This window comes from Myotis brandtii, unplaced genomic scaffold, assembly GCF_000412655.1.
Source record: "Myotis brandtii unplaced genomic scaffold, ASM41265v1 scaffold32, whole genome shotgun sequence".
In the NCBI taxonomy this organism is placed as follows: Eukaryota; Metazoa; Chordata; class Mammalia; order Chiroptera; family Vespertilionidae; genus Myotis; species Myotis brandtii.
The window spans coordinates 7,376,514-7,389,147 of record NW_005362269.1 but is presented as its reverse complement, the minus strand read 5'-3'; the positions used below and the strand labels follow the sequence as shown (position 1 = coordinate 7,389,147).

At 43.1% G+C, this 12,634-nt stretch overlaps 1 protein-coding gene across 3 annotated transcripts in view; it reads left to right on the top strand.

The window, feature by feature from the left end:
- Window positions 1-12,634, top strand: part of EBF1 (early B-cell factor 1) — a 391,732-nt gene that overhangs the window by 365,736 nt on the left and 13,362 nt on the right. For all 3 annotated transcript variants that reach the window (XM_005870547.2, XM_005870546.2, XM_014543163.1), the window contains exons 12-14: window positions 9,214-9,279; window positions 10,192-10,369; window positions 10,933-11,112. In XM_005870547.2, coding sequence (XP_005870609.1) covers window positions 9,214-9,279; window positions 10,192-10,369; window positions 10,933-11,112 — 424 coding nt within the window. The remainder of the gene's footprint in view (window positions 1-9,213; window positions 9,280-10,191; window positions 10,370-10,932; window positions 11,113-12,634) is intronic.

Sequence of the window (12,634 nt, the reverse complement as noted above, 5' to 3'; positions counted from 1 at the left end):
CCTGCCTCCTAGAATTAAGAAAAGGGAATTTTAAGGAGAAAAAAAAAAGCAATTTTGCAAACCAGTCTTTAAAAAAGTATCTCTCCACTTGGCCAGGGGGAAACAGGGAAGTGGTAACATAGACTATGGTAAGGTTGCCTGAGCAGGTGAAAGTGGCAGCAGGGATGTAAAGTGCATACCTATGCACCTTGGACATCATTCTTTCACTCCTTAGCTGCAGAGTGATAGGGACCTGTAACAACAGATTACTCTAATAGCTTAATTCTGGAACCTCTTTCAAGGTCTTTGTTAGCACTGAGATCTCGATGAGGGGAACTAAGTTTAACCTAGTTCATATCACACCCCATGTAAAAGAACATTGAATATAACTGCTCATTAATTCAAGAAGTCACAAGAGGAACAAGGGGCTAACTTACTTCTACCTGCCAACCATCTAGTATCCTCCTCTTAAAGACCGAAGCCGTTAGAAACAGAGATACTAGGAGGTCTTCAGACTTGCTCACTGTTTTCAGCCTTGAGTAACACTTCATTTAAGCCTTGGAGTAATAGGGGCTGAGCCCCAGTGGTCTGCAGGCAGTGCACTTCCATTGCAATTATAGTTAAGACCACCTGTAAAGCCCATGAATCATCATTCAGAAACATTTGTCCAGCAGTCCATATAAGAACGGATAATGTTTGACAATGTCAGAAGCAAAAAACAAAACAAAACAAAAAACCACAACAGAAGAAAACAACAAAAAAAACCCCCACACAAAACAACAACAAAAAACAACCCAAACTATATTTATGCTTCCCTGAGATATCTTTAAAGTACAGCGTAGTTCCAGCATTCACAGATCACTTACTCAAGTTTAAATATACGTAAACACATACACGTACACTTGTGTACACATGCCACACGCACACACATAGACATGCACCTATGTACATGTGACAATACATCTCTTAGTTGACTCAGTGGCCCTTTTACTTTCAAACCAGATATTTCTTCTCCTCCACCCTAAGGAAAGGGAAGCCACTGCCAAAAGACAAAGAGAAACAGAAGTAGTTAATATTTGGCTTTTGTGTTTCTAAGAGCCCAGGCCTTGGCGACTTAAAAGATTTTCAAGGGTAATTTTGAGTCTAGGCAGTTTTTATTTCATGTGCTGACTTTACAACCTACCCTGAGAAAGGCACCTCTGTCCATAGCCTTCTCTTTAAGCCGAGACTTTTATCCTGATCAGAAAGCCGATTTCCAAGGCCACTCAGCAGGACCTAACCCAGAGCGTTGGTCTGAAACCGGTACAACGGATTGGAATCAGAGGAGCCCGCCGGAGGTGGCCAAGTTCAGCTCTCTACCTCCAAGCGGGTCAGGTTCACAGGGGTGCAAACACCATTTTTCACTGTGTTTGTGGCAGGAAGCACCCCAGGCTCCCATTCACCAATTACCATGACACCATTTCGAAGAGAATGCCAGGAGACCAAAAAGACGGGGGAAAGCCATTGTCATAACTCTTCTCAGGAACACCAGGTTTCACAATTTATCCTTAACTGCTGACACTTGAAAAGTCGCACATTTTGGTAAAATGAATCAAGCTGTAATGTTTCTTTTATGAGATCCCCTTGCAGGAAAGGGAGGTCCGGCACCTGGCAGAGGCCGCCCTCAGTTATCCATCACGGTAAAGGCAGCTGTCCTAGCCGGCTTCTCAGAGGTCACGCGATCGAACCAACAGCTCTTACAACTATATTATTGCTTACGGAACAGTAATTGAGGCACCAGATAAAAATTCCCTGGTCTAATGGGCAGCGAACAATTTTCACTCAATAAAATTATAAGCCAAATCATTCATTTCATAACACTCTGGCTAATTTATTTGTTGACCTTTTAATATCCATAGCTCTTCAGTGGTATTAACTGCAACTCAGACAAAATCTCTTGTTCATTTCGCTTTCATTGATTTTTTTTTCTTTTCCATTGAGGCAATAACAGCTGCTTTGAAAACAGGCGTTTTCTTTCCACTGTAAAAGTCAGTCATGTAAGTTAGCATGTCTTACATTGACAGAGCTGCATTAGCTTACAACCTACTTTCATTTCATGTGGTTCCGAACTCTTCAGTACCACGTCTAATAACGGCACCGCCTCCAGCCAGATGATCCATAATAAACTGTTTGAGAAGTAAGAGGGCCCTCATCCACCCTGAACATAAAATCAACTTGAGTGAAAGGAGGTTGAGAAGTGACCACTGCATTTACTTTAGACTAGACCAGCATGCTTTCCGTGCCTCTTGTATCAATAGCCATAGACCCCTTCTGAATATTGAATTCCTTTGTTCTGGAAATTTCTGCAGATTTTGATTAAGGTTTGGATTTTATTTTTCTTTCAAGACGATGGGCAACGAGTGTGCTTAGGAATATTCTGTAAGTTTCAGCTAACGCTTCTTATATAATAAAATACGCTGAAGTCTTTACAATGCAGGACAGTAAAATATAATTGTTACACATTTGGCATTTTATGCCTCTCTAGGAATAACCACTTGCTACCTACGCCTCATCTATGCTCCTCCTTTCCATTTCAATTTACTCTAAAGTGGTCCTTAGCTGTAATGAGAATGCCCCTTTCAACAGAAACATGTTTAATTATATCCACGCTAAGTGTAAGTGACTCTTCTCAGTCACAGGGCTTCTGAGCAAAGAGTTTAAAGCGTGACACTAAAGGTTTCTAATGATCTCTGCGGTAAGCTCCATTTCCAGTTCATATTACCAGAAAAATGAAAAATTTGAGGAATGTCTCAGAGGATCAGAAACTAAACAGTGCTCAAGTATTATTTTGGTTTGTTTCACTCTGTCCCTCACTGCCCTCATTATATGATTTTTAAGAATGCAAAGTCTACCATGGTGGAATTTTCCACTTGGCTGAATCAACACAAAGGAAGTTGGGACATAAAACCACCCTCCACAGAAATACCTCTCAGTACAACTAGTATTTGTTGCCGTGTGCGTCCAGCGCTGTGGGGAATGGGCAATTCCCATCGATTTTTGGCTTTCGGGATTTCCAATCTGTATTGTCACCCAGACGTCCAGGAGCAGGCAGGGAAGGAGCTGGAACTTAAGGGCAAGTGAGCTGAATGTACTGCTCACAACTGGACCCTCCAGTCAACTCTGGAGTGAGGAGGCACATGAAATCACTGCTGGTTTCACTGATAGATGCGTATCGCCTTTAAATCAGGAGTGATTTTTGCCACTTCACTTCATTTTTATGCTGCTGGTATTGGTGCCCACCATGTCTGACTCCCCTGCGAAGGCAAAGCAGATTGTTGATAAGTGGGTGTCAGGAAACCGTGCTGTGTCAGAGAGGTATTGTGCTGCTTTCTCTGGAATCACCCATGTCCACTTGCCTTTGATGCTTGTAGTTTAGCTTCTGTTTTCCTCTACATCCTGCAAAACACCGTTTCCCACTCTAGGGGGCAGAAAGCCAAGCACAGATTGTCCTCCCGGGTTACGGAAGCACCCCTGGACCTTATTTTATGAGGGAGTTCCCAGAGTCTCCAAATCTGATTCTGAAACTTGAAATGCATGTTGTGTTGGTAAATGGGTGTCCATCTGGCTTTGTGAGTTGGCTTCTATGTGCTGTGAATGAGGGGTCATTCAGACCATCTCCCCTGCTTACCTGAGTTTGAATTACTCAGAACAGTGAATTGGGTCTATAAATGGGTCACTATTAGAGAATTAGCCAATATTTCCCTTCTCCCTAGAAGGCTAGGTGTAGGCAGTGAATATGAGCTTATCAGCCAAACACTTGTCTATGGAGGGTAAATAATCATCAGAGATTTTACTCTCAGGAAACAGAAGGAAGGATGAGTTGACCATGTCTGCATATCAGACATGCTACGCCTGCTTCCCAAGAGTGTGCAAATTCCCAAGTATTTCTAAGGGCCTAAGAGGACAGTTAATAAAAGGCTAATGTTCACCAAGACCAAACTCATGTTGCTAGGAGCCTATAACTTGAGATAATGTCTGTACTCAACATGATTCATTACATTAATCACAAAATGTAAGCGCAAGCCAGCAGGAGACATAGAGTAAATCCAAACAAAGAAGGGACATAAAAAAAAATCCCCGCAGTGATCAAGACTTAACTTTTGGGAATTTATATATTGGATTGAAAAGTCTGGAGCCCAATGGAGCACCAAATTTAAGTCTCCTGCTTTTATAAACCATGCCAAATATGCGGCATTGCCATTTCATCATGTATATTAAGCATGCCCTTTTAAAAATCAGTAACTATCTTAGAATAAACTCTTCAACAAGAATTTCTCAGGGCCCTTGATTTGGTAAACATTGTGCTAGAGGCTGAGAGAAGGAGACTGAGACACATCACTGGCCTTAAAGGACCTACAGCCTAGTGTGGAGAGCGAACATTCACACACTTAAGAGTAGAGCAGAATGACCCTTGTAGCAGCATGATGCTTGTCCTGCTGTGCTGGGTGGTAGTCAGCACTATTTTTCAGAAGAGCAAGAAAGATTAGGAGCTGGGGTACCAGTGAATGTGGGATTTATTCTGAGAGAATCATGTAATTCTCAAAAGCTCAGGCTCTGATGTCTAACAGGCCTGGGCGTGAATCCCTGCTCATTCATTTATCAGTTGTGTGAACTCAGGGAAAGCTAGCTGACCTCTCTGAGGCTCAGTTTCTTTATCTGTGAAATGGTGATATGGACAATACCTTAACAGGCTCTCTGAATGAGTCAATGTCCCACTTTCAGTAAACCATAGTTATTTTTGTCATTGTTATACCACCACCACCACCACCACCATGCAGTGGTTCTCAACCTTCTGGCCCTTTAAATACAGTTCCTCATGTTGTGACCCAACCATAAAATTATTTTCGTTGCTACTTCATAACTGTAATGTTGCTACTGTTATGAATCGTAATGTAAATATCTGATATGCAGGATGGTCTTAGGCGACCCCTGTGAAAGGGTCGTTCGACCGCCAAAGGGGTCGAGACCCACAGGCTGAGAACCGCTGCTTTAGAGGGTGGGAAGGAGTTTTTGCAGCTTGAAGCCAGCATTTGAAATACAGGAGAGACAGAAGGAGTGAAGGTGTGGAGAAAGGAAGGAGCCTCACATTTTACTTCCAGGCGAGGAAGACTAGCTAGACCAGAATAGTGAGCAGTTCTTTATATGTGCAGGGTGATAAGATTGGATAGAGAGGGTAGGAGCAGACTGTTGGGGGGAATCTTTTGTAATCCCAGTAGAACTCTGTACCTTGATTCTGGGAAGACAGCATACTCTGAAAGGTTCTAGAGAGCAAGTAATCATCAGTGTATGACCACTGGGCCACAGGAAGCTAAAAAAAAATATTTGCTGATTGATTGGGTTGCAACGCAAGGAGCACAGCGGAATCTTCCCTCTGTATCTGTACCCCACTCCGCATTGTTATGATAAAGGCTTCAAACCCAAGTAAAACCTGGAACAATTGCACCTGGGCTATTTCTCAGGACTCCATTTGCCCTTCTGTCTTCTCAGTGTGTCTGCAAACTCGAAATAGATTTACTTTTATCCATTTTCTCTCTCTTCGGACCCCCATTCATATAATTATCAAGTGACCGTCATGGCGAGACGGGTGCAACCAGGTTTTAATTGTGAGAGGGAATAGATGAGTGAAAAGTTGTTGTTTTCAAGAAGTAAACATTTTCTGTTTCTTTAATGAAGAAATCCGAGGCCATGAAAAGAAAAAAAATAGTCCAACTCGGAATGAATCTGAGCACAAGCATGAGCTCTGGAAGGAGACTCCCAAGCTTTTCAATATTTAGGATCTGGTATTTGTCTTCTTAATTCCCCCAAGGGGTATTTTTTAAAAATCCAAAGATAGGATTAATTATCCTGGAAGAATCTAATCTCTACCCTCATGTTTTAAACTGCAAGCGGGGAGACGTTTTAAACATTATGAAAAGAAGAGGAAATCTCTCCTGACAAATAAATGCCTTGAAAAATTAGTTATTAGTACTAGTCAAGTGCTCTTTCTTCTCAGAAATATTAAAATTGCATATTAGAGCTTAAGGATCCTTATTCCATGCTCCCTCCTAATGCCACAAAACTAAGACTTGAGGAACAATTTCAGAGACAAAAGATGATATGAAACATCCAGCTCTTCCCTTTATAAGAGATTTCTCCCCCCCTCCCCCACATCTCAGGCTCAATCATTTCCTAATGTGAAATTACAGATTTTTCCAATTACCATATAAAACTGCAAAAAAATTACACTTGTGACCACAGAAAAGATAGCATATACTATCAATTTGATTTTAAAAGGCATACATCTTTTATACTACCTGTCATTGTTATAATGCCTTTTACAAATTTAATCAATACATTTTAACATTCTATATACTTTAAGTGCAATATACAATAAATATTCAAGTTTCATCTTAAACGGGCTCTAGCCTTTAAATTGTTAAAACGGCAGTGCCCTTTCCATCTACTTACATAATGTCATAAAATATACATTTCAAGGTAAATGAAGTCAGCTACTTCAATTTAGTCCCTCAAACTGGTAGTAAATGAGAGGTTAACACTATGGTGCCAAACCCATTATTGAGTAAATTTAGCACCTTGGACAGCTCTGTAAAATCTTTATTGCTTTCCTGACCTGCTCGTCATGTTCTGTCGGTGTGTTCAGGGGCTCTCAGCCCTGATTGAAAGGCAATATATTAGATCCCAACACAAACACGCTTGGGGGCTAGTTCCCTGGGAGCGTAATGACATGGAGGTGAGAGCAATTTTCTGGTCACCGAAATCCAAGCACCTTGCAGGCCCGTGGCACTCACTCATAGAGGACCCGGACGTTTCCTTTCTCCTTCCCATTTGTGGAAATAACTAATAGAAGCTGAGTCACATGGGCAAAGCAGTACCAAGATGTGGGCTCTCCTGTGAACCCCACAGTGGATGCCGCAGTGGGGGACGTTTTGAAATGGGCGAGATATCATTTAAGGACATCGCTGAAGTGATAACCCAGGTTCACCCTCCTCGAGACGGCTGGTCTGAAGCTGTGTGGGGCCGGTGACCCACCCATAGCAGGAAGCCAGGTTGCAACGCATGGCCCAGCTTCACGAATCAAAGAAGAAGTCAACCTTAGGAAACAAGATTCAGGCGTTCCATTTTCAAAGGATTAATGGCGAGGAGAGCTCTAGGTATTGACATGAAGAAAAAACCACGTGGATTAAATCATTGAAAACCTTTATCACACAATATATATGACATTAAAACATATAGCACACATGGGTAGTTGGCCTTTTTTTCAGGTTCACAAAAACTTCAAAGATCTTGGGGTTTATATTGACTGCCCTCCTCCCTGGTTCTGTGCAATTAACTAAATTAGGAAGCACCGCTCGAAATCCTCAACGACGACAGTGCTCACAAGTGTAGAAACTCCCCGTCTTATTGCTCTGGACAAACAGGACACGTGTATTGTTTTTTGTCAAAATGAAAAGGAAGAAAAAATACTTTCTCTGCCAACCCCAAAACACTGGCATAAATACGTATTTGAAGAAATAGGTGAACATAGACCCAGAGAAGTAAAATCTTAGTAAGTAAACTATCTGGGTCTTGTTTTGTTTTCATCTTCCCTGTGAGCCAGAGAAAGCCGCGAGGTTCCACAGAGAGAGCAGTGGAGCTGAATTTGATCCGTGGCGAGGGTTCAGCGTGCCCATCGCGCGGTGAATTATTAACTGCTGTGGTCAGACAATACTGCAAACAAAAGGCTGTAAATTAGCTGCTCGCTTGCATTAGAAACATAAAGGGATTATTTCAGATGTATTGATTCAAACCCCATTGATTCTATACTACTTTTCACTCCTGCTATGAAAAATAACTGGACTGTTTTTTGTAAATGGGGTCCAGCAGCTTAAGGCAAGCATAAATGTTTATTAAGGAACTGAAAACCCCTATCCCTCATTTTTGAATTTAGGACATACATAATAGTAGTCACTGCAGTATGACAACTATTTTATCTTGTATTATGGAGAATTTAACATTGAGAAATGCTAATATGTATCTAAGAGCTTGTCACTTCAAGACTTGTTCTAGAATTTTTTGAAGAGGCTATGGTGACGGCAAAATGAATGCAATTATGTCCCTATTTTCTGATCAGCATCTCCAGTGTATGAAAATGGAGTGGTGCTACGTCTCCATGCAGAAATTGATTGTGTAAAATAAAGTTAGGCTTCTTTTTTAAACTTTTACCCACAGCAAAAAATTGTAAACATGTCTTTTTGCAAGTCACCTCTGATAGCCAAGCATGCGTTTAGGTTTGGTTCTCTGATAAGCCTCCATTCTACATGTATCACATTTTGCAGTATAAATGAATCTGCAAAAAATTAGGGCAAAATGAAGAGGGAAGGATTGCATTTGGTTAGAACAACAACAAAAAAATACCACTACACACACTTTTGTGGAGTGCCGTATATTATTGGAAACAAGCATGCAAGCCAAATATGGAAGCCTACCTAAATGAAAAGATGGAGACATATTTTATTCAGTGGGGAGGGGAGCGAACAGCAGAGCATAGATCTCAGATGAGAATGAATGAACAAATAGGGAAGATACTAACAATCCTGGAATAGAGAAGAATCACTATGAAGGAGACACTGCCAGTCGTGAGAACCCGTGCAGAGGGAGCTCCTGGGGGCAGGAGACCCCTTTGGTGAGAGCCTTCGACAAGCAGTGCATGGCCGAGGAGTGTGAGTTGACTATGTCACCCCCTTATGTCGGGATTGTGCCACACAATGGAGATAAAGAAGTTTAATGCTACATGCTTGTAGTAGCTGAAGATTGATTGGAAATCCCTCGAAAATGACCTGTCTGATAAGGTCATGGTGCCTGGAATAAGCAATTAAGTGCAAAATAAACGCATCTTAGGGATTCATAACATGCACTGAATGACATCGATTGTAGTCATCCAGTAAATGACCTCGCAATTGTATTCGGCAATAAACACATGAGCGCTTTATCGTGCCTATGGCAGGCGCTTGAGTGATGTATTTTATCTTGCAGCACCAACGATGCTCACCTTTTGACTCGATTAAGTGTGTATGTGAACAGGGACAAATTGGTGATTTAGCGCCATTCGGGGGTTCCCGGAGCTACTGCCTTCAGAGCAGTGCCTTGGCAGAGAGTGGCCAGGATAAGGACATCCTGCTTTCACTCAGAGGCCTGTGTCTGCTTCTCTCCCAACAGGAAGTCATACTCAAGAGGGCTGCGGACCTGGTGGAAGCGCTGTATGGGATGCCACACAACAACCAGGTGAGCGAATGGGGCCTCCAACCTATGTGGGCTCCACATTCAATGTAAGGTCTCAGATTCCTTGGTGTAATGGAAACGTATGGAAACTATAAAAGTCCCTTGCACGAGTTCAGTGTTTAAGCCATTCAGACACATCACGTTACAAAGCCATTCAATTCTTCTCTCTTCTTTTGTAAAAATTTTTATTGCCTTTTCTACTATGATCATTTTCCTTACCCGAAGAGGCATTCTGTTTAAAACGAAATCTTCTGTGGGAATGTACTTCATGATGGAGGGAGAGAGTTACTGCTGCTTTATTTTATTCCTCGGGGTTTTCAAGCCAATTGAGGAGGGGAAAAAAGGGTTTAATTTCTTCTCCTAAAAAGTATAACAAGATCTGAATATAACTGTCTTCCTCTATTTCCTAGAGCACATCCTTGTATGAGGATGCTAGTATGAGTCGGACAAATAATTCACTTTTTGTGCCACCTGAGTCAATGTGCAGGGGACACAGTCCCACTAATATTCAGGGACCCAGAGAGTTATCTACAACCTTCCCTAAACTTCAGCAGGAGAAGGGGCTGCAGTGTGTGTGTGTGGTGTATAGCCTCGAGTTCCTGTGTGTTCCCAGGGCGCTGTCATAGACTGTGAGGTGGTATGGAGGGAAGGCTTCGATAATGGGCTTCCCAAGTCAGACAGACAGGGCTCTGCAGCCCAACTCTGTCCTAAAATAGGTGAGTTCCCCCATTTGTGATATGAGGGTGATGACGAAGAGACTAAACCTGAAGGACTGCAGAGACGGGTGCAGAAATTAATGCCATTATCCATGGGAAGCCATGGAAAGCCCGGAGCATGGTCCACAGTGAGCCCCTGACTGTGGCGTCACTGGGGTGTGATGGGGTAGCTAATGGGGGTGCTCCTCTTACTTTCCAGGAGATTATTCTGAAGAGAGCGGCTGACATCGCAGAGGCCCTATACAGTGTCCCCCGCAACCACAGTCAGCTCCCAGCCCTCACTAACACTTCTGTCCACGCGGGCATGATGGGCGTGAATTCCTTCAGTGGACAACTGGCCGTGAATGTCTCCGAGGCCTCGCAGGCCACCAATCAGGGTCAGGAGCCTGCTCTTCTTCCTCTCTGTCCCCCTGTCCCTTCCAAACCTGAAGCTACAAACCAAAAGGGGAGATTCCTTGCCAGTGTGCATCAGGCACTATTGTGGCATTTTGTCAGGGAAGCTGGTAGAAGGGGCTGTAGTGATGCGTGCCTGGAGCCACCGCTGCACCAGACTTCTCACCATCAACCAAGAGTGACAGACCGCAAAGAGGGCGGGAATTACAGTTCTGAGGGGCCAAAGCACAGCGTTCAAAACCAGGGAATAGGAACCTGTTCACTTCAGGGTACATCTTGTAAATTGGGATTTCTGCTCCAAAATGATGATTTATGGGCCCTGCATTGCCACTTCTCAGGGCCCTGCTAAGTATTTATGATCTCCTAAGAAATGTGCCTTTGCTGGCTTCCCATTTTAATCAGAGCCAGCACCACCAGCCCCTCCCATGAATCACCAACCCCTTTCCTCCAGGGCACAGCATGGGGACAGCCATTCCCTGCCCCGTCTTCCAGGACTGCCACCCACCTGGATGCCACCCTCACCCCTGGTTTTGTCCCCACCCCTCAGGTTTCACCCGCAACTCAAGCAGTGTCTCACCACACGGATACGTGCCGAGCACCACCCCCCAGCAGACCAACTATAACTCCGTCACCACGAGCATGAATGGATACGGCACGGCTGCCATGTCCAATTTGGGTGGCTCCCCAACCTTCCTCAACGGCTCGGCTGCCAACTCGCCCTATGCCAGTAAGTACAGATGTGTGTCCTATGTTTTCTGCAGGGAACTCAGCATTGTGCTGTGTGGCCCACTGTGCAGCTCTCTGGGCAGTGCCCTGCCAGCCCAGCATTGACCCAGGTGATGCTGGGGGCAGCACTGTTTCCATTAGACACATCTGCCTCCCCTTTCTCCCCCCAGAACCGCCCTAACCATCAGAACTTTGCTGCAACCCCAAGCAGCAGTATGATATTATAGCAAAAACCCAAGCCTGGAATCAGATGGAGACGGGTCACTAATTGGTGGCCCCGGGGAAGCTGATCTCCTCTCCAAGTCTCAGTTTTTTGGTCTGTAAAATGGAGGGGAACTAGCCTCCATCCCAGAGAGCTGTTGTGAGACTTTGATAAAAGAATGAATGCCATCAGTTGTCCCTGGTGCCTGACCCATGAGAGGCTCATGCAGTGAATCTAAGTACTGATCATAATGATAATAGTGAGAGGGGCAGGTAATATAGCACAGTAACAATAGTGTAAAACATAAACTCTCTTCCTTTAGGAATATGACTCCTTTGTTTTTAGTGCCTAAAAACAACACAACTTTATTACCTTGAGTTCTAGAGGTCAGAGGTCGACAATGGGTTGGCAGGACTGGGTTCCTTCTGGTGGCTCTGGGAGGACTCTGATTTCCTTTGTTGTTTTAATGGTTGGAATTTTTTTCCCCTTTGTGTTTGATATGCACTTAAAAAAAACAACAACCAACCAATGAAAATAAAAAAACACTTTATTTTTTCCAAAAACCTGGCACAGGAAACACACACAGACACAAGAAATGTTCTTGGCTCTTGTCTTAAAGAAGTGTACCTTAGGATATTTTTCTGGTGCCACATTTAGATTGCACCTAAAAAGCCTCAATGATATGTCTCTACATTCTCTTGGTCTCCCTCTGAGGATATTTATATAGACAACCAAGTTCATCTTGGACGATGTGCGTGACTCTTGTTGTGTGAAATGTGGCCAAACTCTTAGGCATTTGTAGGAAGATAGGATGATAGAAGATGTATTGTTCAATGAAAGAATATTCATTATTTTTTTTTTTTTTTAAATGAGGTTTAGCTAAAAATACTGAAAGTGATGCTGTCTCTTATGGTGGAAATGTGGAGAGTGCTAATCCTTGGAAAGTTTCAAAGTTATTTCTGAAAGCAATACTTAGGGCCTTTTGTTTTCTGGGCTAAGTGTGTGCTAAGTATTTCTACTTTGTTTGGAATCATCAGCTTGTTGAACATTTAGAATTTCCCTCTCCAATAACCCGCTTACATTATGTCTGTCTGCTCGAGAGTCGACGTTGAGGGCCAGTTCCACATAGATTTTGATTCATGGGAAGGTTGTTTCTCATAGATCTATCAGTTCAGTGTTCTCCCATCTATTCAATCAGAAAATGTTTCCATCATGACCTGAAAATTAAAAGGTGGCACTCTTAATTAAATCAATAAACTAATTGCTATATGGTAGCAATTCAATTTAAGGGCTTGGATTGCTCCGTCTTCTCAAAGCCCGT